The sequence below is a fragment of the Sinohyriopsis cumingii genome, unplaced genomic scaffold (assembly GCF_028554795.1).
Source record: "Sinohyriopsis cumingii isolate HCF-2022 unplaced genomic scaffold, ASM2855479v2 utg001938l, whole genome shotgun sequence".
Taxonomy (NCBI): domain Eukaryota; kingdom Metazoa; phylum Mollusca; class Bivalvia; order Unionida; family Unionidae; genus Sinohyriopsis; species Sinohyriopsis cumingii.
Genome location: NW_028316086.1, coordinates 361,347 through 377,397, shown reverse-complemented (window position 1 = coordinate 377,397; position 16,051 = coordinate 361,347). Strand labels below are relative to the sequence as shown.

At 36.4% G+C, this 16,051-nt stretch overlaps 1 protein-coding gene across 1 annotated transcript; it reads right to left on the bottom strand.

The window, feature by feature from the left end:
* Positions 1–9,290: 9,290 nt before the first annotated feature.
* Positions 9,291–15,569, bottom strand: LOC149771352 (uncharacterized). Its single transcript, XM_089948571.1, has 3 exons — positions 15,333–15,569; positions 11,194–11,281; positions 9,291–9,790 (listed from the first exon to the last, which is right to left on the bottom strand). Exons 1-3 carry the CDS (start codon positions 15,471–15,473, stop codon positions 9,291–9,293), a joined length of 729 nt encoding a protein of 242 aa, XP_089804697.1. The 5' UTR covers positions 15,474–15,569.
* Positions 15,570–16,051: the final 482 nt, after the last annotated feature.

Sequence of the window (16,051 nt, the reverse complement as noted above, 5' to 3'; positions counted from 1 at the left end):
ATAAAATCCATCACATAGTTGTGATTGTATTTTATGCACCTGTGAAAAAATATCCATACAGGATTAATGCTCTCAAGCAGTAATGCTCGAAACACTAATTAAATATTTCTTAGAGAACGATTTTGTAAAACTAAGTAAACTAGACCTCACCAGATAATCCAGATAACATATATACTGACTATAGAAAAGTCAAGATGGTCACCAAAAAGATTTATTTGCAACTAAATATGGTTTTTATCAATATAATGTAATGCCGTTTGATATGAAAACGTATCCAGATACATTCTATCGTGTAATGAACATGATAGTAGTTGGTCTAGATAATTGTGTTGCGTGCATCGATAACGGCGTCATCTGCAACGACACATGGACAAAAGATTTGGAAATTCTTTGATAGGATCAGTGACTGCAAATGTCACAATTAATTTAGGAAACAATTATGTTTGCAGTGTTTGTGCCACATTGTTAGAAAATATTGCGGGACACGGTCAAGTTGAACCTATAGAAGCGAAGGTTAATCCCATTTCTTAATCCCCAGTGCTTGTTAGTAAAACTAACTTATGCAATACTTTTGGGTACGGTTGGAAATTGGCAGACATTATCTTCAAATTTATCCATAACTGCCTAACCTCTGACAAATATTCCAATACGTAATCCGTGTTTCACAGGTCTGGCAAGTGTCAGGAATCTTTGGATAAATTAATGCCATACATATGCACAAGTTCTTTCAGCACCGAAGTGTAGTAAATTATTTAAAATGTTGGTTAATGCAAACGATTTTAGGGTTGGTCGAGTATTGATTGAGAATATAAAATGGTCGGGACGATCCAGGTGTTTTTTCTCTAAACACTAAACAAACAGGAGAGAATTATTTTCTCAAGGGATGTTTGGCTTTTGTATTAGCTTTGCAATATTTTTGAAATGTATATCAGTTCAGCTCCTTCTCCGATTACACTGGACAACAAATTTTTACAAAAGTCATGTTACTGAAATAAAATTAGTCAATTCTTATCAATTTTTATGTGCTGAACACGAATCTGACAGTCAAATTGCAAAATTGGCTCTAGTTTTTTTGTAATCTGCAAGAAATTAATGTTTACATAACGAAATGCATTCCAATAGTAAAAGGTCAACTGTAATAGCCTACCTATAAAAAATCAAGTCACTGACTACATCTTAGATTTCTTCGCCTGTCTCTTGTACAGCTGTTCGGGAGCACCTCTGAGGAGTGTCCAGCAGTAGTCAGCCAGCATTGTAGTGGACCATTTTCCCTGGTATCTTTGTTCCATTGTTGCGATATCTTGATGAAAACGTTCGCCGTGTTCATCACTAACAATACCACAGTTGCTAGGAAAGAAATCCAAATGGGAATGAAGGAAGTGAATCTTTAGAGACATATTGCAGCCAAGTTTCTTATACTTCATCAACATGTCTTCTACTAGTTCCTTATAGTTTTCTGCCCTAACATTTCCAAGGAAGTTTGTAGAAACTAGGCGAAAAGCATTCCATGCTTGTTTCGCGTCACCTTCCAGCAAGTTGTTGAACCGGTCATCTTTGAAAAGCTCTCGAATCTGAGGACCCACAAAAACTCCCTCTTTAATCTTTGCTTCGCTGAGTCGAGGGAAATTTTTCATGCAGGTATCGGAATGCTGGCAAAGTCCGGTCAATGGCTTTCACGAAGTTCTTCATCAAACCTAGTTTGATGTGAAGGGGTGGTAGCAAGATTTTCTGAGCCTCAACCAGAGCTGGGTGTTGGATATTCTTCTCTCCAATGGCTACATTCTGCCTGTGAGTCCATTCCTTCCTCATGTAGTGCATTTCCCTTGCTCGGCTATCCCACTCGCATAAGAAACACATGTATTTTGTATATCCTTGCTGCAGTCCCATTAAAAGGGCAACTACCTTCAAATCACCACAGAGGTGCCAGCTGTACTTGTTATACTCAATGGAATTCAGTAGCTGCCTTAAGTTATCGTATGTCTCTTTCATGTGGACAGCATACGCTACTGGAATAGATGGAAGAATGTTTCCATTGTGCAAAAGCACAGCCTTGAGACTCAGTTTCGAAGAGTCCACAAATAGTCTCCATTCTTGTGGGTCATGAGTGATTTTTAAAGCATTCATGAGGCCCTCAATATCGGAACAGAATATCAGATTACTTTCCTTTCTGAAGAAAGGCTCCAATTGCTGGTGGCGCTTTCGATATGCAGTAATTGTGACATCTTCTTCTAGAAGATTCCATTGTTGGAGTCTTGATCCTAGCAATTCTGCCTTGTTCTTTGATAAGTCCAAATCACGAATCAGGTCATTTAGTTCTTCCTGTGTTATTCTGTGTGGGGTTGATGATGCACCACAGTGAAAATCTGGATCACTGCATGCTGATGGACCAGGAGAAGAACAGGTCGACTCACCTTTGTCTTCGTCAGATGAATCAAGAGAATATTCTGCTGGAGGTTCTGGAATAGGAAGTCCCTCACCATGTGGAACTGGTCTCAATGCAGACGGAATGTTTGGGTAGACTATTCTCGACTTCTTTCGCTTCGTTATTCCGCCGGAAAGAGGAGGAACCAAGCAGAAGTAACAGTCATTTAGGTGGTTGCTTGGCTCTCTCCACACCATTGGGACTGCAAACGGCATTGATGACCTTTTGCAATTCAACCACTGTGAAAGCTGTGTTGTACATGTAGCACAGCATATATGCGGAGCCCAAGGCTTGTCTTGGTCACCAACCTTGCATCCGAAGTAAAGATGATATGCCTTCTTCACTTGAGAATTGATACTTTTCTTCTGGTTGGCAAATGTCACTTCCCCACAAATATAGCAAAAATTGTCCGCGGTATTAACACACTTTCGAGGCATTACTGTTCTTTATTGTACGTAAATGGATAAAATAATAAGTTTTATGTAACAGTAGCTTGAACTGTCTCGCACAACGTCTAAAATATTTTAAATGCTGAACCTATCTGATTGGGCTTTATTTAGTACACTGCTTACGTCAGCTTCAGCAGCCGCCTGGCATTAGTATAATAGGCCTACACATGTATAGTACACTGCTGACGTCAACTTACTTCAGCAGCCGCATGGCATTAGTATTGCATTGCATCAGAAAATGATGCAATCAACTGTGCATGATGTGAGCATGATGGTATTATGCAATGTTACATCATTATTCCGGATGTTGCTGCAGTCCTACTGGAGAAATTTACACAGTGAAACATAGAAAATGAGGTATATGAATATCTTCAAAACGAGAGCCAATACAAATTTTTCACGGTTATATTCGTGTTCGTCACACCAAAATACTACAGATTAGGGCCTTTTCAAGTCAGTAATGATTTCACTGTTGACCAGTGTTATTGTATTCGTGACCACAGTATACTTACTTTTAGAAAATGAAAAACACAACTCAGAGATTGTTGAAATAGAATTTGATTTTACATGAATACGTCATTGACATTAGGCACATCAAGGGCAATAAAAGTCTAACTGGAGATCATGGATATGGGATCACGTCGCGCACCCCGTTAGTACTCAGCCAAGGTCCGCCCGAGGCTGGGGAAGCAAATGATCCAACTTGCAAACCAAATTCAGCAATAAATCTCGGTTATGTCCCATTACCAATAGCAGCCCCGGACGTGGCAACGTCCGCTGACTTTCAAATATTGAACAGGTAAACTTGCGCAACGATACGACATTCCTATAAACATTGGATCACGTGTTTGTTCTGGTCGAAAATCCATTTGTATCAAGAAAGAACAATCGTCCTTTAACTAAGGAAAGTGTTTTTCATAAAGTGTACAAAAATATCCTACATTTCTATCCTAAACGCATATGAAAATGTGATTTCTAAATCTCTACATGAAGATCCACTCTTTGACCTTTTTGCATTTTTAACCCAGAAAATCCTATTTACTAAATAACTTGTAGAATCTGACGAAAAAATACATTTTTAAAAGATGGAAATATATAGATTGAAACAAAACTGCATGTTAATCCAAGTTCACAAATTTTCAACCAGTTGCCCCACACATACAAAGACGTCTCCTACAAAATGTCAACTTACCGCTGGAACGAGAATCTCAAGAAATTCTCTGGCATATAGTATATTTCCAAATTTGGTATTTTTTCCCATAAACGAGACGTTGTAAACTTATTACATCCTTTTCATCGTTGTTTCTCTTCAACATAATAGCCTTTTTTAATAAAATGTTGAACTTTACTATAAAAAAATTAAGTTCTGTTTAATTTGCTCATTTTCTCTTGACATTTCTTGGAAATGTTATGTTGAAGTTTGTAAAACCAACTATAAACCTGACCTAATTATTCGACTGAAATGCTTACAGAAATATTCCAAAGTAATGTATTTCATTTCCATGACCTGATTGATAAATATTACATCTTTTCAAACCTATATGCAGAACAGGCCTACATATCCCGAGTCATGAAAAAACAGTGTTGTTATTCCGTGTTTCCAAAATTAATATTATTTGAACATAATATTCTAATGACAATTGCCTCCTTTCTAATGGTAAGCATTGCATCATTTTATTTTCGTCAATCGGTCGAATTTGGGATGCGTTTTGCTTCAATACTGGTGACAGAAACATTAAGTGCGCAGACATACCTTACAGCATTGTATATAGTCCGATTTCAGATGCACTTGCATGTAAGTACCATGTTGCTTTATCCATAGTTTGTGTCATTCATAGACATCTTTCTATGCAGTTTTATTATTAAAGTATCATATGTATGTTTGACTAATATGCAAATAGGAAGCTATGTTTATTAATCTTTCATTTTCTTTGTGAGGGAAGGTGTTATGTATATTTGTTTTATAATGTGTGCTTGATTTTTGTCCGTGGTTGAGGGTAAAATTTTGATCTACCATGTACTTTGTGTCATTTTTTTTATGTTGTTTACTTCGATCTGAGTTCAATATCTTGGTTTTCCCTGGGAAATTCTATTGTGTCATAGGTCAACTGAAATAGTACATACAGATGTTATAAACAAAGTCTGCATTTCTGTTTTAATATATCCTAAGCTATATATTTTCCTTTATTCCTTGGAAATACTAAGCGTTCATTGATATTATCGACCAAAACTCTACTTTGGAATTTATTGAGGATTTATTATATCACTGTGATACATCAAGATATTAAAGACTATTGGAATTCATAGTTTCGCTTTTCTTTATCATATCGTTTACGACCTAGAGCCGATATATGCATACATACACACATACATACGTACATGCATGCATCCATCCATCCATCCGTCCTTTCCGTGCATGTGTGCGTGCGTGCGTGCAAGGTGGGTCTGTGAGAAAGTTTGCCATTTGCTACCAATGAGTCGTTGGTTCTTTCTTAGGCTTTCCCGGCTTCTTCCTCACCAAAAAGTTTAATCACCGCAGATATCATACAATGTAATAAAACAAAATGGCGCAAAATCCACAACACCATAAACAAAATTCTTTGAAAATCATTGTTATCAATGATTTTTCTCAAGATGATTAGCATATTGCTTTAATTAGTATCCAAAGTTTCATCCGTCTCACCATCCGTCTGTCTTCATCTCACCACCCATCCGTCTCACCACCCATCCGTCTCACCAACCGTCCGTCAGTTTCTTTTTTATTGTACGAATCCTCTGTTACTTTCACTAAAGTATTTGTTCAACATTGCTACTGAAATGTTATTTGATATAAATCAACAGCGCTTGGTACATTTGGGTCTTATGTTTCGTGTTTAGGCTCGAGTAAACAGTAAAACAAGAAAGAGTGAAAACAACAAGCTTTGAAAAATTTAACAAATAATTTTTTCCCTGGAAAAATACTGAAAAAATGAAAATATAAGAACTTACGGTTTTAAGAATCAAATCCAAAAATAATCCAAGAATAATCCACGAATAAAATTTTACAAATCCTAATAATAAAATGTTCTAATGAATTCAAGTTCGATTCCCGACGAAGAATCCAAGACGGAAGGCTATGACGAATGCTGCATCCTATCAATTTTTTTGTCTACAGTTCCTTGTAGAAACAAAAGAACTAATCCGGTGTTTAAAATCCGAATAAAATTTTTTAAGAAATATATTTGTTCAATAATTCTGTATGAGCACTCAAAATATTTCCTAGAGAAACGAATTAAACCTTTTAGAATCCAAACAATTCGAATAAACATTAAAATATAATTCCCAAAATCACACAACAAATGAAACACCTATACGTCTCAGTGTCTAGAAGCCCGACTGGGATTATTTCTCTAAAACGATGGTTTATAACTTGAATATTTCGCAAAACAGCTGCCCAGGTAAGGGTCACGTGATCGTGTTTAAAGGTTAAAAAAAATCGCGTAGCCCCTGTATGTCCTTGATAAGAACCAATCATTTTACTCAGAGAATAAAAGTTGTTTACTTCAATAAAAACTATTTACAGGTCAAGGGTCACGTATCCAACATAGTCTCAATCTCAACCTTATTATTCCCACAATAAAAATAAATTAAAAATAACTTGTTCACGTGGCTGTTACTAATTTTGAATTAAGATCTGGAACCAGGTCAGCCTTATGTTTACAAATATAAACAGTGAAAGTCAAACTGTTTTCTGGAAAAATTATGAGTTCCTAGTAAACAGAACTGCATTATTTTGACATATAATACAATTAAAAAATAGAAAGATTTTAAAACTTAAAAACAATTAAATCAGATATAAAATAAGGCAAATATACATAACATTGAGCCATATCTACAAGAATAATGTCACAATTTCAAGTTCTGACACAAAACGCTGGACCGGAGATATGATTTGAACTCATTTGAGCCTTCAATTCTTACATTTATAATTCCACATTTAACAAGAAACATTCGAGACCCGGTTTTCTAACTCGATACTTCACCTTTGACTGCGGCATAAAATGCTCAAGTCTGACGTAAGGAGGAGATCGGAACATTCTTTATGATCAATAATTCCTCAATATAGTATGTGAGAAAGCTTGCCAGTAGCTTCTCGTGGGTCGGTGGTTCTTCCCGGGGTTTTCCCGGGTTCTTCATCCACCATTAATACTGGCCGCCATGCATAGCCTATCGTGTGCTGAAAATGGCGTTAAACCCCACAACAACAACAACAACAACAAAAATCCTCAATATAAAATAGAGCACGCGAAATGTCCTCTTTTCCTATGACATAACACTTTAAACTCCTCCTTGCTTGGTAAGCTTTTTATCGGCATAGACTTATCATGTTTGATGCTTCTGATTATTAAAGCTGCGTATAGCGTATTTGATGGACGTTTCAGTTGCTACCCATCCCTAAGGAATGTATGCGTGTAAGTGGGGATGAAGTGTTGTTTCCTGATACTGTATAGTAATTTCTCCTCCAAGTACATTATAAATTTTTGGGGAGATTTTCGTTTTGATTAAAACTTATGACGTGAGTATGGTTCATGTACAGATTAAACTTATTTTATTTGAAGAAAAAATGTCACACTCTCTGATTAGAAGCAGTACTCGAGAAAACAGAAATCGGCTGGTGCTGTGAATATGCTTTATTGTCATTTTATATTTAAAAAAATTATGTAATCGGGATTTGTAATATTATGAGGTACAAAATGTAATGTTGTATGAACTTTCATGTACACAAAAAGTTTTAATACATTAGCGGAGCAAATAACACTCTTCTATGCCAATAATCTAAGAAATTCATCTTCAAAATGGCACTTTTCCTTTTATTGAAATGGATCCGTTGTTGTCCTATGGCTCTATTATCGAATCCGTTTCCTACAGCTTTCCTGGAAACAGAGAATCATATATATATATATATATATATATATATATATATATATATATATATATATATATATATATATATATATATATGATGAACAATGGCGCTAAACCCTATAACAACAACAACAGTCGGTGTAAACGTAGTGTTCATTACATCAATACAACACACACACACACACACACACACACACACACACACATATATATTCATTCTCATTTTCCTCTTCGTATTTAGTAAGGGTTTACCTGTTTATCTTCCTATGGTATGTAATAATAATAATAATAATAATGATAATAATAATAATAATTTCCGACTGCCTCGAAGATAATCGTTCGTCTCAAGGAAAAAGTCGATCGCAGTTTAACAGTACAAAACACGGTGCAGCAAGTCACAGAACCTCGTCGCGCACATTGGAAACCAATCATCTCCTTTTAAAAGCAGGAATACACGTTAAATGCGCATACATACATACATACATACATACATACATACATACATACATACATACATCCATACATACATACATACATACATACATACATAAATACATCCATCCATCCATCCATACATACATACATACATACATACATACATACATACATACATACATACATAAATACATCCATCCATCCATACATACATACATACCATACATACATACATACATACATACTAATCTTTTAAGTGCTTTATATACACTCTTTGGATTATAATTAATGTTATTCAGGACAAATTTTGGGTGGTCATGCATCGATACAAACGCCATATCATGCTACTTTTCCTTTGCTTCAGTATGTGAAGCATATGAGGTTATGACAAAGTAAAGGGAAATTGAGTTAATGTGAAAGTAAAATTCCTAATTTTTTTCAAAATATCAATAGTTCACTGTACAGATGTCTGCTTCGTATAGGATTTATTAGGATTATAATTTCTATTTTACCTTCCATAATACAACTGTCTGTAAGTATATTTTTATTTACTTGTTTGTCTTTCAATTGTAGTTTGTTTGTTTCGTCCGCATTGAAAAAAAGATCCTCAAATCTCGAAAATATGCTGCCAGTTTTGTACCGTGATTTGTCAGGGGTTTTGTGGGGGGTGGGTCAGCACAGTACAAGAGGTTGCTACTGATTTAGTTTTTTTAAGGTTTGCATAATCATAGAAAGCACATATTTAGAATGATACTGGAAACTGGCTTACGATTAAAACACGCAAAGGTTTCTGTCCATTGTCCTCATCAATGAAGGGAGTCATAACATTTTCGTTTTCCGTACGATTAAAACGTATTTCATAGGTCACCCAGTCTTTGATTATTGTTAATAAAGGTTTGCAATCTGATAACAATAAAAAGTAGACATTTATGTTGCTCATTTAAATGTTGTCCCTTAATATTTTCTTCTGCTTCACCATCATTGATGTTTTGTGGATCAAACTTGGTTCTCCTTTGACGAAGAGGTAAATTAGATCGAAACGTTAATATTATTTTTAATTGTGCTCTTACCAGTTTTTTTTATCTATATTCGTCCACAGGTTGGGCATCGTCCGGAACATCCATATATCTGGATTCCTCGGAATCATCCACATTTTGTCTATCGGCCAGAACACCCATCAATCTGGATTCCTCTTGATTGTACCCAGTTTTTCTATCCGCCAGAACATCCATAAATCTGGATTCCTCGGGATCGTCCACAGCTTGTCTATCGGCTGGAACATCCATAAATCTGGATTCCTCAGGATCCTCGACAGCTTGTCTATCGGCCGGAACATCCGTAAATCTGGATTCCTCAGGATCCTCGACAGCTTGTCTATCGGCCGGAACATCCATAAAAATGGATTCCTCAGGATCCTCGACAGCTTGTCTATCGGCCGGAACATCCATAAATCTGGATTCTTCCGGATCGTCGGACTGACTGGAAACAAGACGTCCTCTTGCTAATACTTCCTGGATTTCTTCTCCGTCTCCTGCAAGGTCTGCCTGTCTTCCTAACGGTGCATCACTAGTCTGAAGTGCTAACGAATACAACAACTTCACATCATGATGTTTTCAACATATACTAATTTTCAAGAATTTCATAGATCATAGGAAAATTAACCCGAACGAAATATGATTCTTAGATTCTATTCTCTAATGCATAAGCCATCAGTAGGAATCCTGTATATAAACATATATCGAGAGAATGCCAAATTTGTTCTTTATGCGCAAGTGTTGTTTTTTTTTTTTTTTTATACAGCCCCAGCGTGTTCGGTCTGCTTCACAGATCGTACAGCTATGGCTCTGAATGTTGCATAAAATGCACGAAGTTAAGATTTCCAGGGATAAAACGATTTATTCCGAAACGATTTAGTGCGCTTTTACATTCAATAGGAATTGGTATCTGGGAAGGGAAATATCAGAAATCATTGAGAATAGCAATGCGCATTAATACACGTGGTATTTTACTCCTGTTCATCAACAATTTGCTTTAATATTAAGATCCAAAATTTACAAAATAATTCAACCTAGTCTCACCTACTTGTCCTTGCTTGCGACGACATTAGTTAATTCCAACACGTGGTAGTGTCGTCAGAGGTGATATGGAGCAAAATCTAGATATAGAATCGTCGTAATTTTTTTATCCGCTCCTATTGGTAAACAAAATGATCATTCATAAAGCCATGGAATGCATTTATATATAAATAATGCTAGCCTTGTAATGATAATCAACCAGCAAACAAAGAACGCTAGCTTATGTGTGTTGCTGACACGTAAATACATTTTCTTCACTAAAGTTAGCGCGTCGCATCCTACCTTGATAAACAATTGTTTTAATTGAGAACACTGGTAATATTATAGACAGATTTACCATTGAATTCACAAGATAGCATCAGGGTGTCAAAACCCATAACAGAACACTTCCATCTGATTGGTCTGATCATATCAATTGTGAAATCGGCAATGTTATATCTATATATAACAGTATACATATTGATAGTGACCTCTCGTTAAAAGGACACCTGCATATTCACATTATGAAGAGCATACACCCCAAACAATATAATATATCCTAGGGAGTAGGGACGACGTTTTGCTATACTGACGTTATCGCGGATCGCATGTATAATGAATATTAATACAACTTGTATTTTGAGGCCAGACATATTCAGTTATAGACATAAGCGTGAATAGAGTATCCACTTTTATATCACGCTATAATTGTATCCATTAAACTTTGAAGGTGTCGAATCCACTAACCTAGTTGCCCAACCATCTACCTACATATACGTGTATAATAACCTACGTTCTTACCAACCTCCTTTCTTAGCTACCTCCAGATTAATATAATTTAATTCTTATATATGTATTTGTGCAATTATGTATTTTTTTGTGCTTGTTAAGAGTTTATGTCTGGAGTTTGGGATAGAATCAAAATTACCTTCTACTTGGTCTTCCAAATTGTCAGCCGTATAATTGTCTGCACCAAACGCAACATCACCACTAAGTCCATGAATATTAAATTGGAACTAAAACGAAAATGGACGGTTCCTATTTAAAATAAGCCATTATATGTAATTGTAATTCAGACAGACATAATAAAACGTGGCCTCATTGTTAGCTATCATGATAATTACATTTATTAGTACCGTTACGGCATGTTACTGTGGTTATCAAATGATAGAAGACATTTAACATTGCAGAGACATTGATCTTTTCCTATTAAACATGGCGACTGAAACATGCTACATACACTCTTAGATATATACGTCTTTATCAGACTTTTCACAAGAGAATCATAACAGAACTAAGATGATTGCCGCCCACAACCCTGTTACCATTAAATCCTAGATCGGTTACATGTTTAACTGTCTGATAAAAGAAAACTTTAGTGTTCTGTCTTGGCCAGTCTCAATGAAATGGGGTTGTTTTACATAAGTGGGATTAAATCTACAATAAATACACTCCAATAGCATCAAACACAACAAATCGTTTTTTTATAACATCATCACACCGTTACAAGCTTTGACGACAGAATAGAAAACTCAATACACAATTTTGGTTAAAACAGGCGAACTATAGAGGACAATTGGAAATTATGAACTGATATTGTCTTCCGATTTTTCAACGATGTGCTGATTTTGCGCCTATATTATCTTTTTCGTGTACACTGTACACCATTTTCGTTCTGATATTAAACATGTCTTATAGTGACCAATGTTAACTAGGTGAAAACAGATGCCACCAGTAGCATCATAAAAAAGTCAAATGTGTCAAGCAAGCTTGAACTCTTCCATTGTTGAAAGCAACGCTTTCATTATATATATTGAGAATAGAAAGCATACTGAGAAGGCAGCATGTGATAATAATTTGCTACGAAAGCGAGTTATATAAAACCGTTAAACGGACAGGATAGATGCATGTTCGTAGAAGTTGTCTTGTATCAAACTGTCGTGTATCGCTCAGTGATTTTTTCCCACAGCTCTTGTGTTAATTAGAAAAATATACGAGTGTTCCATAGCATTGGCCTTTTGTTTGAAAATTTCGAAGTTGCTAGAGAAATGCTGTTCAAATGCGAAATCATAACTCTTGAATAGTATTTTTGGAACTTATTTTACACTTTGGATTATTCCGCTTCGTGAGCCACAACAACTACTGCAAATGTTTAAATAAGCGTGTTCTCTTTTTTGCATCACTGTTATCGACAGAGAGATAATTTGGTTTCTGGGGGCAAGTGAAGAGCTAGAAAACATAACGGAGGCCCAAATAATTATTTCTCATCGGGTTGCTGTATCGAAAAACACATGAATTTTACAAAAGTGCAAATCAAATTTGGGCACGGCTAATTAGATGAGGTTGAACTTTGCTACATTTGAAAGGCGAGAGAACAAGAAAATAATGGGATGGGATGGTAGCTGTTTCGAACAATTTTGCAAATATTTGAATTCTCATGTATTATCAGTTCATAGCTATGTGAAAATTTAAGTTCCCAAATAGCAAAATACAAATTCATCTTTGCTTGATTCATTGACTCTAGTGATTGATTACGGATTCGAATGCAATAGCTGCAGAAAAAAGTCCCGTTACCTTTATTCGGGTTTATTTTTTAAAAATATTTTTATGTGCAGGTGTGTGAATAAATAACTTTGGCATTATAAACGCATTGTACTAATGTTTATTTTTGGGGAAAATATGAGAAAATGTTACCCATAAGGAAGGAAATGTGTCTTTCTTTAAAATAAATGTGACAGGATGTCAGCACGCACTGTATGAATTGCCAACATCACGAAACCGTACACAAATAGGAACAATCCAATCTAATTAAAGTCGGATCTCCACAGCCTAACGTTTAGATCCGACATACACCTATGAACATTATTGTTTTGATGACGTATCGAATTCCCAGTCCGCTTATTGTAGTAGCCAATATAATAAAGTATTGCGTTTCGAATTAGCTATAGTCCTCAATAGTGACAATATGTTCCGATTGAGATGTATCATTTTCAGAACTTTAAAAGCTTGGTTTGGCTGGTAAACCACAAGGTCAACAGAACATGACCTATTATCGGTTTCCATCAGATTTTTACCTTGGACTTTAATCAGACTGAACTATAATTGTGCTTGCAAATATTAGGGTCGTAGCACTCATGCTGTGCCACTACAATGTTTGCAACAGCTGTTATAAAGAATGCTGACCGTTCCGGTGGCTTAGTGGTTAGAGCGTCCGCCTCGGATGCGGGAGGTCGTGGGTTCGATCCCCGGTCGAGTCATACCAAAGACTTACAAAAATGGCCTTTACAGTTGCCTCGCTTGGCGCTCAGCATTAGGAGATTAGTGTTAGGACTGGTCAGCCTGGTGTCAGGATAAAGTGACTGGGTGATACATCATGTATCATGTATGCGGCATGATGCCCCAGTGCTAGACATCACTATAAACTGCCACACTGCAGACAGTGTTGCAATATGATTGAAAAATTGTTAAAGCTACGTTAAAAATCCAAATCACAACAACACATAAAGAATGCTGAGGACATGCAATCTGATTGAAATCAGATCTCCACTGTCCTAGGTGAAAATCTGACAGGGATCGCTTTATAGTCATGTTCTGGTGGACTTTGAATTAGCCAATGGAATTCGATCTTTCAATTATCTGAAAGCGATCAAAACAACTAGCACACAATGGTGATTTCCACCCATGCTTCTCAGTCTCCCAAACGCGAAGATACAAAACTACATCTGATTGGCTGATAAAATTAGCGATTATGTTAATAACATTGGTCACCATGACCCCTAAGCAGTCGCTGTCAGATCTTTACGTAGAAAAGTGGAGATCTACATTAATCAGTTTGGAGGACATGTTTCAATTAATAACAATGCACTTTTTCATCGTGTATTTACGTTAGGCATGGCTCCATGCACGTCTGTCTTCGCGTAGTTACGTCAGGCATGACTCAATGCACTTCTGTCTGCGTGCATTTACGTCAGGCTTGGCTCCAAGCACTTCATTCTTTGTGTATTTACGTAAGGCATAACTCCATGCACTTCTTTCTTCGTGCATTTACGTCAATATTTGGTTCCGTGCACATTTTTCTTCGTGTATTTACGTTAGACATGGCACCATACACTTTTTTCTTCGTGTATTTACGTAAGGCATGGCTCAATGCACGTCTATCTTCGTGTATTTAAGTCAGGCAATGCTCCATGTACGTCTATCTTTGTGTATTTACGTCAGACATGGCTCTGCGCATTTGTGTCTTCGTGCATGTACGTCAGACTTGACTACATAAACTTCTGTCTTCGTGTATTTACGTCAGGTTTGGCTACAAGCACACACGTCTTCGTGTGTTTACATCGTGGTAGAGTCATAGCGGCTAGTATTTTCAAATGATATTATTACATGTAGCGACATTCATTACATGTTTCATTTCTTTGATGGCCAGATTCGATGACGTATGTTACAAGTGCCCAATTACAAACAGTAAAATTTAAAATGCTAACGTTTAGACCTATAATATATAGCAGCACTTTGCCGATGTCTTATATGCAGCTGAGGCTTGTTCTCTCTCTCTCTCTCTCTCTCTCTCTCTCGTATTTTGGATATGCTTAAAGCTTTGCAGTCAAACATAAATGACGTACTAGCACATTGCCTTGATACCAGCGATATGCAAAAGAAAATTAGCGTTCGACTAGCATTTATTTCTAAATTTATCAATGCAAGATAATAATAATAATAAGAAGAAGAATAAGAATAAGAAGAAGAAAAAGAATATCATATTACTGAAGACGACGATGATAGCTTAGTGGAGGTGGAAGGAGGGGAGACTTGTGGGATCATTATTCCTGAGCGAAGACCTTGAAGCTTTGTGAGACATTGAAGCTGTGTAAAGGATGGTTTCAAATATCAGTTCTAACATTACTTTACGCAGTAAAAATGAAAGCATGGAAACTTGGAACGTGTCCAAACCGATATGCCGATACATGCTCTCGCTTTGTTTTGTTTCTCTCTCTCTCTCTCTCTCTCTCTCTCTCTCTCTCTCTCTCTCTCATGATTTTGTTCTGACGTTTAATTTATTCTACTTACTTTAACTCTGTCAATATCCTGCATTTGGCTGTCTTCCTCCGTATGTTCTCGTTCGCTGAAACTTTCGAGTGGACGATAGTCAGGTACCCATCTAGCTCCTGCTAGAGCGAAAAGACCAAGTAAGAGAATGACCTTCATCATGAAAATGCTTGCTTGCTAGCAGATTCGGATGGATTGTAGAACTGTAATGTTTCAACTTCGAACCAGGCATGACCTTATATACTGGTAGGTATAAACGGCTCCCTTTGCATTCCCCAAAGTAATACGTAGTCGTGGAATTTAAGATACAATATTTGCATGTACATGCATGGCAATTAACCTGTAAAGCAATATGCCGAGATTTTAAGCATTTGGGCATTAAGAGTGTAATTTTACATAAAATTACTTAATTCCAATGCATTTGATGCAGTACTATAGACAATGGCCAATGGGCTTTTCTGTTACATTGCACTTTAGAGGTGACTTAGGTGATACGCTTACGTCAGATAATTATGTGGGTACGTCACGCAAGCTGTTCAATTCCAATTTGCCGGATAATTGTCGTTATGACTCTCTTGATGTTTTGTTTTGGGGCAAAGTGTTCAATATTCCAACTCGACTTTGCTTATAATACATGCTCAGTGTACTTTTCCTTTACATAAAACACTAATTTACAATGTTCTTCTTGACGTATCAATTACAATTCGTGGTACGACTCCAAACATTTCCCAAGATTACAA